This window comes from Schistocerca gregaria, chromosome 8, assembly GCF_023897955.1.
Source record: "Schistocerca gregaria isolate iqSchGreg1 chromosome 8, iqSchGreg1.2, whole genome shotgun sequence".
NCBI classification, from domain to species: Eukaryota; Metazoa; Arthropoda; class Insecta; order Orthoptera; family Acrididae; genus Schistocerca; species Schistocerca gregaria.
This window is the reverse complement of record NC_064927.1, coordinates 294291922-294312345: the sequence shown is the minus strand read 5'-3', so window position 1 is coordinate 294312345 and position 20424 is coordinate 294291922. Positions and strand designations below refer to the sequence as shown.

Sequence of the window (20424 nt, the reverse complement as noted above, 5' to 3'; positions counted from 1 at the left end):
AGGTTTTTCAAGAAGGATTGAGAGGCAAGGCTGGAAGTGAGAAATTCCTGGAAGGTTTGGAGAGGGTGATTTTGAGGAAGAGGAGGTGGGTCCCACTGTGACGGAGGACGGAACTGTTCCAGGCAGGGTTCAATTTGGATAGTGTCTTGGGGAGTTGGATCATTGGGAGTAGGATCAGGGTTACTTTTCTTCATGGCAAAGTGATATCTCCAGCAGAGAGTACGAGTGTAGGACAGCAAATCTTTGACTACTGAATTGGGGTGTTGTGGTTCCAGATTGTGTTCATTAGAATTTTGAGGTTTTGGGGGTGTGGAGCTGGAAGTGGGAGATTGAGTAGATGGGTAAGACTGGGTTTGTGTGCAATGAGAGGAGGTTGAGGTTTGCTGGAAAGGTTGTGGAGGGTGAGCGAGTTGCCTTTAGGGAGGTGGGAAACCAGGAGATTGGACAGTTTTTTTGATGTGGAGGGTGGCATACTGTTCTAATTTGCGGTTGGCCTGTAGGAGGATGCTCTGAACAGCCAGTGTGGATGTGCGAGAGGAAAGATTGAGAACTTTTATTAAGGAGTTGACTGGTGTGTTCATTGGCTGAGTTGATGTGTAGGTGAAGGATTAGGCGGGTGAGGACTATGGATTGTTCAGTTTGGAACTGGTATAGAGACTGATGGAAAGACACGTTACAGCCAGAGATGGGAACTTTAAGTGTGAGGCCTTTGGGTGTAATGCCAAATGTCAGACAAGCCTGAGTAATATATATATATATATATATAGTCCCTAACGTGCAATGTAGGGGATATAAAGATCTAAAATATATGCAGAAAAGTGGGCGACAGAAAAGTGGGCATGGCCCATAAACACACGTGCTAGGAAAAAGGTCTTTAAATGCTAAAATAAATAAATAAATAAATAAAAAATCAGCAAGATCCTTTCCAGAGTACTTAAATAAAACATGAATCTATCAAAATATGATGAAAACCGAAAACTGATTTTTTTTCGACCTGAACAACAGTGTGGTCCCCGTAAGGTCACTCAGGATCATTACTCTACGTATTATAAAGTAGATACTGTTTCCAGCTATTCGTCATCAATTGTGCTGTTGTACAACAGTGGATTTCTCCTATGTATTTCTCAGAGTTAAATGTACAATACTTTTTCATGGTTAGTTCTTCATGTAAAACGTACCACATTGTCTTCTGTTATGCCTATGTCTATCCCTTACATTTTCCATCACATAGCGTCCAATTAAAATTCCCTTCCTTATTTACTAATTACTGAAAACCAGAGAACATACTTCTTACAATTCTTTATGAAGTCCGAATTAATTTCATTTGATGATAAACTACCCAAACCAGGATTTTATGACAGCATGCGGTGGTAGATTTTTTATTTGAACTAAATGTCAAAATCTTTTTCAAACAGTTATATGAACAAAAATATTTTGCAGATCAAGTTGACATTTGAATTATGGTTTTCCACAATATGCAATAACATAATAATAAATTAAAATTTCAACAATATAAAAGTCATGGGTGCCCGGACAAGAACTTTTCCCCCTTTCCCTCAAATGAGCAGAAGAGTTTGTGCAATTTTTGTCAGCGGAAACATATATATTCAAATGATCAGAATACTTCATGAAATTTATCAGCTGAAACATAGATATGTGAGTATTTGCAGATGAAATATGTAACAACAAGAATTACAGTTGTGGGAGCAGTTTATCTATATGTAAGTCTGCAGGCTTTCGTGGCCAGTCATTGAAGTAAAAATCATGTAGGATATTAGGCTGCATAATTTTGCTCTGCAAATTCTGCTAGTCAATCGATGTTTCAATCCTTCTGCTGACGTGTTCTTCAAGATTTGTGGTGTTCACTGTTAGCTGACAGCTGAACCCTGTCCAAGGCCACTGTCGCATTCACTTACAAAAGGTATTTTTCCAGCAATTCTGCTGAAGAAGTTGAGTTACAGGCTCAAATTTGTCCAGCTACAATTGGTGCCCCATCCTCATTATATGTAAAGGAAGTAATCCTCCACTTACTCTGAACATGGGTACTTGGTAAAATTCCTAAGACTGCTATTGGTGGCCAATTTTCATTAGATAGAAGTGAAACAGGCAAAGCAGGAGGAGGAGACATTTATCAAAATATTATTGTCGTGTCACACACATGACATCCTGGATGTTGTTTGTATTTCTCATGTACCATGACTACATATTCCCTTCCTTCATGACCGGAAGCCACGATGCTGGAAACCTATAGCAATCTTCTTTATTGAAGTTACATTAAATCTTTGAAATCTCATTTGCTTCTCAGACTTTTGTTTTATAAATACTGGTTACCTTTGTTAGCACATATATGTTAGTAAAATCAACATCATGGATACAGTTCACCTGATGTTCCAATATTGTAGATATTACAGCTGTTGATGGATCCTGTGTACTGCAAGTTAAAAAGTGACCCTATGAACAGAACCATTCACAGAGTAACTAATCTGTCGACAGACTCTAGGATGAATAGCTCTATTATGAAGAATCTAATGCCACAGACACCTTGACCACCCAGAACATATGGTCCACAGAAGATATACAAATAAGGGTGTTCACGTAAACCTACAGTTAGTGGAATCACTCTCCAACTTACTTTAGCGGTTACGAGAGGTGTCCAATAAGTAAGCATTTGTAACAGAGGTGCAATCCAAGCACAGAGCTGTCATTGAGTTTCTTTTGACGGAAAACCAGAGCACTGCTGGTATCCACAGGTGCTTGCAGTATGTCTACGAAGACCTGGCAGTGAACAAGAGAATGTTGAGTCATTGGGAGAGGCATCTGTCATAATCACAACAAGGTCACGCTAAACTGTCCGAATCCCCACATGCCGGCTGACTGCTCACTGTGGTCACCCCTGAAGTGCTGGAATGTGCAGACACTTTCCGTGAAGGATGCACTCCATGGGAAGATATATGCGAGTGGAATACATCGGGGCTCTGACGTCGACCAGTAGATTGGTACAATGAGGATATGCAGGCCCTCCCAATAAGGTAGCACAAGGCCATCGCACTGAACGGACATTATGTTGAAAAGTAATGTTTCACAGCCATAAGAGTGGAGAACAACATGTTGGAGTCCTGCTTTCAGAAAAAAAGGTTGTATTATTTATTATCTCTCATATTCTGTAAGTGAACAGACAGTAAATCTATTCACAGCGCGACAATAGAAGAACCCGCGCATGTAAATGTTAAGGAAATTTGCAAGCTTTCAGAGCCCGTAGCTCTTCCTTCTAGCACAGGGTTTCAACAGGAAAGAAAAAGAAGGAAGAAAAACGACTGGCAACATTAAGGAAATGAGGAGAGTTTGAAAAAGTCACCCAGAACCTTGTGTCAGGGGAGACTTAATGGATAGGATGAGAAGGAAATGGTCATTGTTAGGGACTGCATTATATTTGACAACCTAAGAGTTTATAGGTAGAAGATACAGTAACAAGCAAGACCGAGATCACTAACGAAACACCATGCAAGAGTTAATAAGAGTGGAAAGCTAAGTGCACTGTGTATGGTAGATGTGGGGGTTGCAAGGGGGGGCTGTAACAGACAGATTAGAAAATAAAAGACACAGAAAACTATAAACAGTTGAACAAGAAAGGAACAGTTGCTGAGAAGAAATGCTGAGATGAAAAAAATTAATGTAAATTAAGGCCATGTGGATGGCGAGAATGAAGGGCCATGTTGTAGCTCCAGTTCCCACCTGTGAAGTTCTAAGAAACAGGTGTCTGGGTGAAAAATACAAATGGCCAGTGTGGTGAAATCTGCACAGAGTTCATGAATGTCACATTGTGAAGTATGCTCTGCAACAGGATATTGTGCGTTGCCACTATACATTCTCTGCCTACACGCATTCATCCTAACTGGTAACTTGCTAATGGCCATGCCTACGTTAAAGGGCAAACAGTGTTTACATAATAGCTGGTATATGACATGTAACTTCATTGATGGCTCTGCCTTCGATAGTATCTGTTTTGCCAGTTACAGAGCTGGTATAGGTGGTGGTAGGAGGGTTCATACGGCAATTCTAGCAGTGGGGTTGGTCACAAGGGTAGGAGCCATAGTGTAGGGAGATGGATTCAGAAGGAGCACGGAGACTGACAAGGATATTGCAGAGCTTGTTGGGCTGGTGGGGTAATTACATCCAGTGAAGGCTGAGGTGGGAATGGGTGTGTATTGCTGTAAAGGGTCTGCACCTGAACAAATATGTTTGCCTGTAGTGCCAAGGCTGTATGGAAGGGAACGTCTGACGTGGAAAGAATGGCAACTGTCAAATGTAAGTACCGAATTTGTGAATAGTTTTGATGTGAACGGGAGTACGTAGACAGGCCACGGTGATCTGAGGAATTTGACAGAATGTATTTGGACATTCTAAAAATTTTAAAAAGCCCATATGGCAAAGATGTTATCAACGTATCTAAACCACCAGGTGCTGAAAGCTTATGAATCTCACAGAAACTCCAACCAAGCAACCTGCAAGAGCCATCCTGGGTCCCATGGCCGTACCCCTGAACTTTTTGTATGTCTGCCCCTCAAAGGTAAAGTAATTGTTGGTAAGTATAAAGTTGGTTAACTTGGGCATGAATGGTGTCATAGGTTTGGAATCAGTTGGGCACTAATTGAGAAAATGTTCAGTGGCAGACAGACCATGCATATGAGGGACATTGATCTGGTGGGGGTGGCATTAATGGTGGCAAGCAAATAGTGTGATCGGAGTAGGATGGGCATAGATTTCAGATGATCTAGAAAATGAGTGGGGTCTGTAATATAGGAAGGAAGTGTTTGTCTTTTTTTGCAGGTGTTGGACAATTAGACAGACATTTGTTCAATGGGTGGTTTGAAGGCAACAACTGTGGCATGACCAGGGTGGCTGGGTTTGTCGATCCCAAGTGTTGTCACAGCTCCATAGAAGGCAGCTGTTTTCAACTGTAGCCGTTATCACTTCACTGCTGAAAGCTGGCAAAAGCACTGCGAGTTCTGAGGAATCTTCTTACAACTGCCTTGACTATAGGACATAAGAGTATAGAAAGCCTACCAACACATAATCAGTCAAAGTTGGATTGCTTAAAGAAGACTGAAAGCCAGCAACTAAAATGGTTTTGTCTATTTGCAGTGCTTTTCAACACAAGTTTAACAGGAAGGGCATGAAACAGTCTTCTCACTCAGTTATGGTACTGTGTTTCCAGAGTTCATGACCACATCCACAATATTTTAAGGTAAAAAAATGGTACACAGATAACATTTTTTGGTCAGAACAAAATACAGGATTTTTTTCTGGTGCAAGGCATGTACACCTGATTAACTCTTCACAGTGGAAGTCTATGAAATGACATGTGGCTGTGACAGTGTGCATATAGGCAAACCAGGAGGGACTGTAAAAGAACATATTTCAGAACACAAACAGCACACACAGTTAGAACAAAATGTGAAATCGGCAGTAACAGAACGCCAGAAGAACTGCAACCAATGTATGTGTTCTGGCATAGGAAATTGTTATTTATAGAAGAAAATGTCCAAGAAGCAATCACAATCTCAAAAAAATTTATGTAACTTCAATAGAGAAGACAGTTATACACTTCCGCCTTCGAGGTTTCCCACCATCAATGAAGTGAATATGCAACCACAGTGAGTGATAAGTACAAACAACGCCCACGAGACCAGCTCTGTGGCACGATAATAAATTCTGATAAACATTCTTCCTCTTTCGCTCCAAAGAAGATGGCCCACCCATAGTGGCCTTAGGAATTTTACCCAATACCCACATTCAGCTTGAGCACAGGATCCAATGACAACGGCCCATCAAAGGCAGCGGGAAAGATTTTAGCCAATAACCCCACTCCTTCAGCATAATCGCTCGCGGGAAAACTCGCAGTTTTAAGTGAATGCAGTACTGGTCTTTGACAGCGTTCAGCTGACCTTGAACACCACAAGATCCTCACGAAGACTCCAGCAGAGGGGTCAAAACATATATCAAGTAGAACTTTAAGAGGAAAATTACATGGCCTAATATTCTAATAGATTTTACCTTCAGTATATTTCATATCTGTATCCAGTAAATAGGATATTGGGAATGATTACTGTAAGATAATGTGGCTTTTATAAACAGTTCCTTTTAACTAATCCTGTAAATAAAGTGAAAATCAGTACCTAAAGGCATAAGTACGTTGATGCCAGCTCAGTTGTCCACGGATACTGTATGCAATAGCTGTCACAAACTCTCCACCCAGACCAAGTTCTGCACAAAGCTTCATTGCAAATGTTTCAGGATTATTTTCTTTTTCGCTCATGTCCCATTCAACTTGATCCACTAAAGAGGTATTGCCAACATGGATGTTCAGCTGAAACACACATCAAGCATTCAACAAATTTTCCATAGTAACTACGTAAATCAACAAAATACATGTTAACTCTTTTTAAAGAAAAAAATTCTGTCATAGCAAACACACTGCTGATGTTTAGACCAATATGAAGAATTCTTGTATTATTAACATGATTTTTATGTACAGCCGGTGTGGATGTGGGAGAGGAAAGATTGAGGACTTTGATTTGGGATAGGAGTTGACGGGTGTGTTCATTGGCCGAGTCGATGTATAGGTGAAGGATTAGGCGGGTGAGGAAGTTTCTTTCTATTTTATTTATAACATGATTTTTAGAAATACAAAGTTCTACATCATACAAAATCCCCAGCAAGGGCAGCAAAATGAAAAAAAGCATAAACACCCAGCTTCATGAACACACGATACCACCTCAGCCATATAGGTGAATCAGCAGTAGCAGATTGGACACTGACATGGGGTAACCATGAAATGTTATTCTTCGGGACTTTTAACTGCTACTAAACTAGATTGTGCTGAAATGGTACAGAAATGGGTGGAAATGACAAACCTTTTCCAAAAAGTGTGGCCTTCATTTTAAATAAAGCAAGTAGTGTTAACTCATTGACTAAACAAGCTCCAGGACCCATAACACTCCAACTTCGAGAGCATCAACAATGTTCAGTTAACCACATGACACAATGAAAGCTGCACAACTATGACTGATCAATTCAGCTACTTTACAAAGTTCTCATTTTTAAAGAGGCACACAGATGTAATCAACAAACTCCAATGCCTCTGAGGAGCTACCACAGCAGAAAATGAAACACTAAGCAGAGCACTGAGCTCAGAAAGTGATTCTCCACCTGTTTAAACTCAGCAACCCCCTTGCTACCACAGCCGTTTGGCAGTTTTGAGGTGAATCATCTATGTCTGTGTTTGCAGGTCTATCCTGTCTTTGTGAATAATGTCTTGAAAATTTGGAAAGTGAAAAAGGTCCTATACATTCTAGTTAATGATATTAAGATACAGTGTGACAATGAGTGAAGACACCACATCTATAGCCTTAATAAAACTCATTGTGTGTCCCTGTGCCATAGAATTTGTAGAAATGTCACATACACTTTTCCCTTGCTAGCTGCCTCATCTGAGTGTATAGCAAAAGATCTTTGACTTCCTCATGATTTTCTTGCAAAGCTTGTGGAAAAGAAATGCAGCAGCTTGAGGTACTCTGATTAACACTTGCCAGACAACATACTGATAGCTACAGACTGTTCACAGCAATGACACATGGACTGTCAAAATTTTATCAGCAAACTGGCAAAAGTAGTCATAATGAAGTTCTAGAATTGACTGCCCTTTTAGGAAATTTCTCACACTCAAATTATTCTCAGGACTGAGAGTTGGCAGAAATCTGAAGCAAAAACTGGAACATCTGTGGATTCACTGTGAGAGGGTAAAGACAGACAGTCTTGCAACTTTGAACGCATTTTCTGAAAATTGTGTTGAGCAGTTAGTTAAGACAGTCCACATGTAATAGAAATACAGGGTGTTTATAAATGAATATCCAGGTTTTAACACTTTATAACATTTATTACATTAAACTTACAGTTACAAATGATGTGTCAAATGAAAGAGCAACTCAAAAAGTTTTACCAAGAACCTTATAAATGTTCAATGTGAGCACCATTTGTCACACGGCACATATCAAGTATATAATCGAGTTCTTCCCAAAGTTGGTAAGTGTGTTTTCAGCGATTGTAGCAACAGCTGCTTCAATCCGGTTTTTCAATTCAGGGAGGTCTGCTGGTAGCAGATCCTTGATGAAGCCCCAAAGGAAAAAAAATCACATGGCGTTAGGTCGGGTGAAAGTGGAGGCCATGCAAAGTCAGCCCAGTCATTGATCCCCTTGCGGCCTATCCAGCGCTTGGGTACAGAGAAGTTCAAGTACAGAGCTCACATTGAACATTTATAAGGTTCTTGGTAAAAATGCTTTGAGTTTCTATTTCACTTGACATATCATTTATAACTATAAGTTCAACATAATAAATATTATAAAGTGTTAAAACCACATTATTCATTTATAAACACCCTGTATTTGAGACATATAGCTACAAACAGGTGTCACCTCATCGATGGCGTCAGAATAGATGTTGGGATTAGTGATCACTATATCGTAGTGACAATAGTTACTAAAATTAATAAACCCATTGCAAAAGGTAGGAGATTATTTTTCCTAGAAAGAAAAGATAAGCAGTTGTTAGCATTCCTCTCATATAATGAATTGGCATCATTTAGTTCCAGTATGGTGGACATAGAGGAATTATGGGCAAAGTTTAAATGGATTGTGAATCATGCTCTGGAGAAATATGCGTCGAGTAACAGTATTAAGGATAAGAAGACCCACCGTGGTTTAACAATGAAGCCCGCAAAATACTGAGGAAGCAAAGGCTAATGCACATTCGATTTAAAAGAGAACGCACAAATGACTACAGCAAAAAGTTACTAGATGCGCAAAGCATACAACTACCGCAATTCTACCTTAGCAAAAGATCTTGCCAAGAACCTGAGAAAATTCTGGTCTTACGTAAAATAGCTAAGCATGCCTAACACTTCTATCTGTCCCCCATTGACCAGTCTGGTGTGGCATAAGAAGAGAGCAAAAGGAAAGCAGAAAATTTAAACTTTGCATTTAAGAAATTGTTAATGCAGGAGAATCGTACAAACATGTCTGACAATCAGGCAGGCAGGCAGGCATCCATATGGAGCACATACTAATAAACATCCCTGGCATACAGAAACAACCGAAAGAGTTGAAAGCAAATTAATCACCAGGTCTGGATGGAATCCGAATTCAGTTTTGCAAAGAGTACCCTATGGCATTGGCCCCTTACTTAGCTTGTATTTATCGTGAATCTCTTGCCCAGCGTAATGTCCCAAGCGACCGAAACAAGTGTAGTTGACTCCTGTATATCAGAAGGGTAAACGAATGGACTCACAAAATTACAGACCAATTTTCTTAGTATCGATTTGCTGCACAATTCTTGAAGATATTTTCAGTTTGACTATAACAGATTTAGGAACCAGATTTTAAATTGTAAGACATTTCCAGGGGCAGATGTGGACTCTGACCACAATCTATTGGTTATGACCTGTAGATTAAAACTGAAGAAACTACAAAAAGGTGGAAATTTAAGGAGATGGGACCTGGATAAAGTGAAAGAACCAGAGGTTGTACAGAGTTTCAGGGAGAGCATAGGGGAAAAATTGACAGGAATGGAGGAAAGAAATACAGTAGAAGAAGAATGGGTAGCTTTGAGGGACGAAGTAGTGAAGGCAGCAGAGGCTCAAGTAGGTAAAAACACGAGGGCTAGTAAAAATCCATGGGTAACAGGAGAAATATTGAATTTACTCGATGAAAGGAGAAAACATAAAAATTCAGTAAATAAAGAAGGCAAAAAGGAATACAAACGTCTCAAAAATGAGATCGACAGGAAATGCAAAATGGCTAAGCAGGGATGGCTAGAGGACAAATGTAAGGATGTAGAGGCTTATCTCACTAGGGTTAAGATAGATACTGCCTACAGGAAAATTAAAGAGACCTTTGGAGATGAGAGAACCACTTGTATGAACATCAAGAGCTCGGATGGAAATCCAGTTCTAAGCAAAGAAGGGAAAGCAGAAAGGTGGAAGGAGTATATAGAGGGTCTATACAAGGGCGATATACTTGAGGACAATATAATGGAAATGGAAGAGGATGTAGATGAAGATGAAATGGGAGATACGATACTGCGTGAAGAATTTGACAGAGCATTGAAAGACCTGCAAAACAAGGCCCCCGGAATAGACAACATTCCATTGGAACTACTGACAGCCTTGGGAGAGCCAGTCCTGACAAAACTCTACCATCTGGTGAGCAAGATGTATGAAACAGGCGAAATACCCTCAGACTTCAAGAAGAATATAATAATTCCAATCCCAAAGAAAGCAGGTGTTGACAGATGTGAAAATTACCGAACAATCAGTTCAATAAGCCACAGCTGCAAAATACTAACACGAATTCTTTACAGATAAATGGAAAACTAGTAGAAGCCAACCTCGGGGAAGATCAGTTTGGATTCTGTAGAAATATTGGAACACGTGTGACAATACTGACCTTACGACTTATCTTAGAAGAAAGATTAAGGAAAGGCAAACCTACATTTCTAGCATTTGTAGTCTTAGAGAAAGCTTTTGACAATATTGACTGGAATACTCTCTTTCAAATTCTAAAGGTGGCAGGGGTAAAATACAGGGAGCGAAAGGCTATTTACAATTTGTACAGATACCGGATGACAGTTGTAAGATTCGAGGGGCATGAAACGGAGGCAGTGGTTGGGAAGGGAGTGAGACAGGGTTGTAGCCTATCCCCGATGTTATTCAATCTGTATATGGAGCAAGCAGTAAAGGAAACAACAGAAACTTTCAGAGTGGGTATTAAAGTCCATGGAGAAGAAATAAAAACTTTGAGGTTTGCTGATGACATTGTAATTCTGTCAGAGACAGCAAAGGACTAGGAAGAGCAGTTGAATGGAATGGACAGTGTCTTGAGAGGAGGATATAAGATGAACATTACCAAAAGCAAAACGAGGCTAATGGAATGTAGTAGAATTAAGTCGGGTGATGCTGAGGGAATTAGATTAGGAAATGAGACACTTAAAGTAATAAAGGAGTTTTGCTATTTGGGGAGCAAAATAACTGATGATGGTCGAAGTAGAGAGGATATAAAATGTAGACTGGCAATGACAAGCAAAGCGTTTCTGAAGAAGAGAAATTTGTTAACATTGAGTATTGATTTAAGTGTGAGGAAGTCTTTTCTGAAAGTATTTGCATGGAGTGTAGCCATGTATGGAAGTGAAACATACGACAGTAAATAGTTTGGACAAGAAGAGAATAGAAGCTTTCAAAATGTGGTCCTACAGAAAAATGCTGAAGATTAGATGGGTAGATCACATAACTAATGAGGAAGTATTGAATATAATTGGGGAGAAGAGGAGTTTGTGGCACAACTTGACCAGAAGAAGGGATCGGTTGGTAGGACATGTTCTGAGGCATCAAGGGATCACTGGTTTAGTATTGAGGGCAGCGTGGAGGGCAAAAATCGTAGAGGGAGACCAAGAGATGAATACACTAAGCAGATTCTGAAGGATGTAGGTTGCAGGAGGTACTGGGAGATGAAGAAGCTTGCACAGGACAGAGTAGCATGGAGAGCTGCATCAAACCAGTCTCTGGACTTAAGACCACAACAACAACAACATATAACAGATTTCCTTGACATGTAAAAGCTCCTGTTCACAAATCATGATAGTTGTAGAATACATCGCTCATGCAAAACTCTGCTTGCCCCTTTCTTACAATATCCTGGGAATCACAGATGAAGGGCAAAAGCTAGATTCCATGTTCCTGGATTTCCTAAAAGCATTTCGTAAGTTGCCCTACTGCAGACTGTCAATGAAGGTCTGAGCATATGGAACAGGTTCCCAGCGATGAGAGTGACTCGAAGACTTCGTAAGTAACAGAATCCAGTAAGGTGTCCTCAACAGCAAGTGTTCTTCAGCAAAAGGGAATTGTCAGGCGAGTCCTAGAGAAGATGACTTGATGATACTGTGGTGTGCAGGAAGGCGGTGGTGTTGAATGACTGTAGGAGAATGCAAGCTGACTTGGACAAAATTTCAGTTAAGGCAGGTGAGCAGAAAAACAAACCCATAATGTTCGTATACAGCATTAGCAATGTTATGTTTGATACAGTGACATCAATTAAATGCCTAGGAGTAATGTTTCATAGCGATACGATACAGGATGAGCATGAGGATTGTGGTAGAAAAGGCAAATTGGCCAACTTTGGTTGCTTGGGAGAATTACAGGAAAGTGTGGTTTATCTGTAAAGGAGACCACATGTAGGGCACTAGTGCAATGCATTCTTGAGTGCTGCTCAATGTTTGGGATCCGTGTCAGGTTGGATTGAAGGAAGACACCCAAGCAATTCAGAGGCAGGTTGCTAGATTTGCCAGTAGGTTCAAACAACATGAGTATTACAGAGATGTTTCAGGAACTCAAATGAGAATCCATGGAGGCAAGGTGAAGTTCTCTTCGAGGAACACTATTAAGAAAATTTAGAGAATCAGCATTTCAAGTTGACTACAGAATGATTCTACTACTGTCGATGTACTTTTCACACAAGGAACACAAAGATAAGAGAAATTAAAGCTCATAAGGAGGCACATGCACTGCCTTCTTCCCTCACACTACCTGTGAATTTTACAGGAAAGGAAATTACTAGCAGCGCTACAAGGTACCCTCTGCCACACACTGTATGGTGGCTTATAGAGTACGTATGTAGATGTAGAAGTCAATCTCCCACCTTAATTTTTATAAGGTCATACCTATAGATTACCCAGTGGAATGAAATACTTAAAGCAGTGCAGATATTAAATTGAAACAATGAAAATCCAGGATGAAATAATGACAGTATTAAGAAAAGAATAAACTGCTACTCACAATGGAGATGTTGAGTCAGAGACAGACACAACAAGGAGTTTGCTAACTTTGTGAGCTTTTGGCCGAAAGGCCTTCTTCTAATGTAGAACACATACATTCACATTCATGCACATACAACTCACATATGCATAACCACTGTCACCATGCTTAGTCCAGCCTCGAGGGTTAGAGACGGGTCATGTGTGTATCAGTTGTGCTTGCATGAATGTGTGTGTGTTTTCTACATTAGAAGGCCTTTTGGCTGAAATCCCACATGGTTAGCAGTCTTTTTGCTGTGTCTGTCGGTGACTCCATATCTCCTCTATATGGTGAGTAGATATTAAATTGAGTAAGAATCCGTGACACTGACTGACTGTGAATACAGGTCCATCAATTGCATGTGCAAGTATATTTGTTCAAGGAATATTTATTTCTTTGAAAGTATCTTCCAGTTTCTTGTAGAGAGAACGACATTTTTGTTGGCAGTCAAACTTCTGGAAAACAATGTCCTCCAGTGCTTTGCAACAAACTTCTAGGCAATGCTTCAGTATCTACTGCCACATAATCTTCCATGTAAGAGGCTATCTCACTGGTTCTTTGGACAACTGTGCCATTACCTGAAGGAATTTATTTCATCCTGAGACATACTGAGAGTAATGAAGGCCTTGCTCTGAATAACATGGGTTTCACCACATTTTCCTACTGATAATGTAACTTTACAAGAAGCAAGGTGATCTTTTTGATGGCGCTGCATTGCTCAGACTTCAATTTCATAGCTAGGGAAAATAAACTTACCCACATTTGATATGATTACATTTCATTTAAGATGTAATAAAAATTTAGTTTCGATCGTGAATGACTGCACATGAAATTGAATTAATAAAATCCAGATAGTGTTGTCACAACATTCTTTCCCTTGTCACTTTCAGCTAGTAGGATATGGTAATATTCTTTGAGTAGATCGAGTTTAGAAAATAATTTCTTGTGTACAAGAATGGAATTTGCATCATTTATGTGAGGAAATGGATAGCAGGCAGGTAGGGTCCGATCGTTAAGAGAACTGCTATCTCTACAAATGTGCTACAGACAATCCAGCTTTCCTACCATGTGCACTATCTCACTGGGATTTAGAGGTGTGCATTATATTGTGATTCATTAGGAAGTGGAATTCTTGCGCAGCCAAATTTAGTTTATGTGGATCTAACCTGAGTACATTGGCATGCTGCTGCTGGATGCAATATAAAGTTTAACATCATACTAACCCAGTCAAGGATTAGTTTCATCAGTTTCAGGATTTTTTAAAGTAATTCAGAGTATTTACAGTTAGCATGGAGTGAACTAACGGAATGAGACAAATCAACTGCACACTGTAGTGCAGCCAAATGCAGCTGGCTATTACTGTCAACTAGTAATTTTCTTGTCATGTCTAGACAAGCCAAACTTTAGTCTGCACCGATTATACCTTTCGTTGTGATGGGTACAATGAAAGGCCTCTCAAAAATGCATTTTAATCCTAAATCAACAATTCAACAACCTTTATTCATTAAGTATTAACCTCAGATCAAACCACAGCATAAAGTTTGTAGTCTGTCTCTTTAACCTTATCCTTGGGACACACTGATATAACAGAAACATGCACACTGCTGTCTACCATTACCCCGAAGTATTGTTCTCTAACAAACAATCAATACCGGCAGCCTGGTATAAATATTAGTACAGTATAAATATCAGTACTTTCCTTGCTGTGGCTCCTACTACGAGGACATCATCACAATTGACACTGTCGTTCCCACGATTTGGATTTTTGGACTTCAGTTTCAAGACCTTCCACAGATTCAGAAGAATCGCATACCACAGGGGACATTTCCCCTGAAGATGAATTAAGTTCCCGAGTGTTTCGTATTTCCGTCATCCCATGAGCCATTTGTGCTGTTATGTCCACATTTTTTTCAGAAATCAGTAAAATATTTTGGACGCTACCAGGAAGTTAGTCTCGCCAGTGAATCTTTAAAATTTTATCTTAAACATTTGTTTCTCCATAACTTTTTATTTTCCAAAACCAGTGACTGGGTTTCATATCACCAATTTCTTTGTTTCTAGTCGAGTCATTGGAAGAAGGCCTGTGACAGTTACAGTGGGCTAGTCGCAGCAGCTTTGTGTGTCTTCTAAAGCCAATCACATTACATCATTTTGTAAATGTCGCTATGGAAATGCCTCACTGCTGCCAGAGCTCTGCAGATGGCTACTGTTTTTGCCTGCAGCCATTTGCACTTCGCAGCAGAAAGATGACAATAGGGCTGCCAGCTGTCTTACGATGTCTCGACTATTGTTTCTTAATTTGATATTCTTCAATTTTCTTAAGTCATAAGCAATCTTTCTTTAGTTCAAAAATGTTTGTTGCTTTTGCCACTGTTCATGAGATCCTATATGTTTAGGACATCAGGGCTCTAACTTTGCCAACAAGTAACTGAATTTGGTTGCTTCTGTCTGTATTCCTGTCATTGTAAACCATACTTCAGCCATAAAAAAGTATCAGGCTTTTCAGTCCTGGACAGAGGAACTTTCACACTAACTTTGTCTACTTCCATTTTCACATGACTGGGATATTATTTTCCCTTTATGTGTCATCATATTTTATTCTTGTGCAAATCACATCAAGGTCACCAGCTGTTGGTCTTGTTTTACAATTAACCACAAAACACAGTATTTTAAACTTGAAAATATATTTGGAAACTTCCATGTCTTACAAGACAAATATCACACACTAACAAAACAACTTATACCTAGACCTCTTACTCTGTGCGTTTCAAAATGTCATTCATTTTAAGAAAAGCCAACACAAAGAAGATTTTTTTGCAGAATTTTAGGTTATGAAAATGAACATAAACCTATAGTGGCACCTAGGGCAAACTGTGGTATGGCACTAGTAGAAATGTTTCCAATGGCTTGTTTCTTGGTAACAGTAGCGAGAATGGTAATTTGAAATTTGAGAATACAGTTTTCTGGAGAAGGAGCTTAGAAGAATGGAGCAAAAAAGCAAATTAAAGAATTTCTAACAAATTATACATGTGTAAAGACATTATAATTACACTGAAAAATATTTATTGAAAACAGGTAGTAGAAGCGAGCCCGAGCCAGTGATAGGAACAGCAAACAGTCAAAAGATCATGTTGCACAGCTAACAGAAATGCAGACGGGGGGTTTTAAAGAGAAAGGAGAGGACCACAGTAAGTGTCACACACGTTGCCTCACGAGTGCATGTGTAACAACGTCATGGCATTAACTTTAATAATTATACTAACAATCAATGGGGTAGTTGATACTGGTGTCATAATTCACAAATAAATGCACTTCAAACTTTCATAAAGTGATGGAAAATGGTGAACTTAAAGAATGATCAATGAGATGTAAGCCGGGAATGTACAAGCGGATATAGTATGACAGCCGGTCAAACAGTGGCTAATTAGCATCCAACTCCAGATGTGAAAAACAAAATGTCACACTTTAGTGAGTGCACGGATAGATCACAACCAAAACCATGTATCGACAGAATCATACTAACAAAGTCAGGCTTTAGCGGTTATTGTGGTAGTCATGAACTATATCGCAGCCATGTTGTGTGGCAAACAATTACAAGGCAATCAACGAAAATTGTGCACAGCTTGCTTTGTTATATCATTCAATAGATATCGTTTCCATACAAATAGTGAACTGTACAACAGAAGCACACAACTCGAGACATTGATATCTCTCTTCATGCCTCAAACATCACTCCTGCTTCCAAGAATATCCAATTGCTTTTTCCATTCCAAACCAGACGATTTTGGGATAGTCAAAAGGTAAGGCTGCAGAATTATACAATCTGTTGTAGCTTCCGCCATTAAGAAGACATTGTGGTGAGATCATTTAGAAGCAAGTAACCTTCAACAATGAGTCCAGTGCAGTCCATTCACAGCCCATCAGACAATTAAGAATGAAAATAAAAACTTTAAAAAACTGGGGAGGGGGTGGAACCATCACCCTCATGACCACTAGGGCACTTTGTACATGTACGATATACGAGTTCGAACTCTCCGAGTTTCGAGTTGATCTCTTAATGGTGTTACTTTACAGATGAACACAAGTCTTTGGGAGACCTTGGTAACAGTACCATTTGATCTAGGTTATGAATTTTTGGCATCAAACACCTAGACATTTAGCTGTGCCTGTAGACTATGTTGAGAGCCCGATGCAAAAACAAAGAAATATGACACACGCCAGTGGCTGTGTGTGGGCAGAGTAGCTTTAATGGACATAAATCTCCACTCAGCGACTTACCTCACACTGTGTCAGGGAGGAGGCTGGCCAGAAAAGAACGCACTGATCGCTCATGCAGAGTCTTGTAATCACGCAAAATATAATTAACTTATATACAAAACTCAGTTTCTTAATCGATCATTCATAACATTAACCAGTTAGTTCATAACGTAGTCGACAGCAGATTATACAATGTAAACGAAAACAAAGCTGTAATCCCAGCTGATAACAATTTGCAATAAATTAAGTATGAGTAGCTGACATAAAAAGAAAAGGCCGAAGGGACATTGCACAATTCCACAACGCAGTTTTTCAAGTTGATTGATTGGTCTGGAGGGTTTCAAACTTTCATCTGTTAAGATATTTTCACACATGAAGCACAACAGTAAACGTTCATTTTGAGGTGAGATGATGAATCCACATTTCAAGTATTCATTTAAAGTTATTCTGGCCACACTTTTATATGAACTTGTAATAAACATACCATTTTAACCAAATGAATTCAATTCATGTGCTCTGCAGTATACTACCAATACTTAGGAAACTACTAATTTCACCAACGTTTCTGTCTTTTAGTAACTAAAAGGAAAATCATCAAAGCAAACACAGAACACTCCCTCCCCAAAACCCCTATCGATCACAGTGCTGCCTTGCTTAAGTTAAACTGCCACAAAAGACAATAATGCCCAGGTTGAGAATCACTGCCCGAGACCTGGGCCCAGGAACTATACATTGTTAGGAATATTAAATATATTGCCACAAGGATCACAGCAAATGTAGCTGTCAGCTATAATTCTTGACTAACAATATTTATACTGTCAAACAATCTAACTGTGCACAGCAATTGTGTTAACATAAGGTAACCGATACACCTGATAACCACAAGCCCAAATTCTCCACAACCTTGTACAATCTTTCCCCCCCCCCCCCCCAATCTAAAATTTATGACATATAACTATTGATGACAATGTAAACTGACATAACAAGTTTCAACATAAATTCACCAATGTGTCACTTGCTCATGAAACCACAGTAATTAAAAACAGTATTATGTTATCTATTCTTCACAGCAGAAAGACTAAAGAAACATTTCTCACCTGCAAAGGAAACATGTGCAGGTCACTTATTTCAACACATTTTCTTACACGTAAGATACTAAAAATAATCCTGCATTTGTATGAGTCTTTAGCATACAAAGATGTTCACTCTTTCCCAGAAGATTAATGTGAAAATTGTCTTATAAATATCACTCTTATATTAAGTACACTTTTTCCCAAATCCAAACATACCTTTATAATAACTCTTTGGTCTGTATTCTCTTCTATAATACTGTCAGTCGGGAATCCATCGATTTGTTGACGGATAGCTTGTGCAATGGCCGGAACAAATGTGAGGGGATTAAGATCCAAATCATCACAAAGCACTTCAGCAAACTGTTCAGGCGATATTAAGCTCTCTAAAACAGACAAACTCAAAAGATTTCTTTTCCCACAAATAAACAAAGGAGTTAAACTTTTGAGAGGAAAACAGTAATATTTAATACCATTTTTGTTCCATGTGAATGTATCTCGAAGCTTTTGCCCTTCTATTTCCATGTCCAAGCGAATAGGCACAAGAAGTTCCACTTGTGAAGCATTTTCCATAATGGTTGTAGGGTCTGTGTCATCAAAGCTGAAAATAAAGCAGGAATGTATTTTGCTATTAACATTTAAATTTTCACTGAAAACCGCAGTTCACATACCTAAGTAGTAAAAAGCTATATTTGTTTTGTTCCACACAGATAGATAGTCATAAAAGTAAAAGAAATAGCAAACACCATAACTGCTCTATTGCAGCATGTGGACATTATATAATGTAATTGGATAGATAAAAAATCTACTCACCAAAGGGCGCCACATGCAAAAAAAGGTTTATGTATACAAGCTCTCTGAGCCAGTGGCTCCTTCTTCCGGCAGGAGGGTTGAAGGGAAAGAAAGAGGGTTGTAGAACAGGACTAGGGAAGGTTAGGAAAAGGTGTATAGATCAGAGAAGTCACCTAGATTCCCGGCTCAGGGGAGACTTACCGTGTGGGATGAAAAGGCAAGATCTATGTGCCTAACAACTGGTAATGAAGATGGTATCTAATTACCAAGTGGCTTACCTCTCACCTCCCAGTGTTTCAAGATCAACTCTAGTCTGCAAATTTTCACTTTTTAATTTTTACAGAAATGGAAGCAGTAGTGCTGTATAGATTTACATGCATTGAACATTAATAGCGCTGGCTCCAAGCTCAGGATTACAAGTTAATAATATGTTTACATTTCACAGTTACACTTAGGGAAATTAAACATCCTACATGCAAAGGCATCGAAACAGGAGTTCCTTGCCCGTAAGTAAGTGAGTTGGATACTCCCACTATAATCTGGCAACACTACTTCATACCATGACTTGTGCACACTGTCCAGCCATGTGAACATTGTCAAATGTTGAAACCAGATGCAATTTTAAATGTTGTTTAACATGGTACCTTAGTTCGCTTGTTACTGGAACTAGCATCTTGGCAGTTGGCAGTGAATATATGTGTGGGGAAGTGCCGAAATTGAACTGGATTATTGTGAATGTGTATGCTTTCACAAAAATGACCAGCACCTACAGTAACACACCTGATAACTTTTGTTACATATGTGCTAATGTTATTTGTGGTTCAAGAAGGCGACCACTGACTAAAGCATTTAATTAAAGATACAGCCCATATTTCGGGTGTCCAGTAGGAGAGTAGTTGTGGGTTCCACACGTCTAATGCAGCTCATGTTCCTCTACACTGAATGCATGGTAAAACATCTCTGACATTCGGAGTGCCTGTAATCTGGCATGAATCCACATATCATGCAATCAATAACTATTTTTGTATGGTACCTCCTCAAGGGAAGAGCAAGAGGAAGAGCAATATTCAATACCCTGACAATCCCTCTGTCATTTGCCATGTGGCTCATGGTGAAAGACTGATAATTCCTGTTCCTCCACATGTACCACCATACGCAGTGATAGCAATGATGCCCAACTGACAGATACAGTCAAAAATGTGCTATCATCTGCCAGTGACAAGGACCCTACATTTACACCAACATCAACTGGAGAACAACACAAAACCACACAGTGTGAACTCAGTGATTTGGTTAGGTATTTAGACCTACCTAAGGGTAAAGCCAAGCTCTTGGGAGCAGTGGAATCTCCTCCCTGACAAAGTCCATGTGTGTTGTTTCTGAAGCATAAAAAAAAACTTGTGCGTC

At 39.4% G+C, this 20424-nt stretch overlaps 1 protein-coding gene across 1 annotated transcript in view; it reads right to left on the bottom strand.

Moving 5' to 3' along the window:
* The window catches only part of LOC126284508 (SWI/SNF-related matrix-associated actin-dependent regulator of chromatin subfamily B member 1), a 124263-nt gene that overhangs the window by 38323 nt on the left and 65516 nt on the right, over window positions 1–20424 (bottom strand). Inside the window, exons 5-7 of the mRNA XM_049983483.1 lie at window positions 18699–18826; window positions 18445–18611; window positions 6177–6367 (exon numbers count right to left, since the gene is read on the bottom strand). Coding sequence (XP_049839440.1) covers window positions 6177–6367; window positions 18445–18611; window positions 18699–18826 — 486 coding nt within the window. The remainder of the gene's footprint in view (window positions 1–6176; window positions 6368–18444; window positions 18612–18698; window positions 18827–20424) is intronic.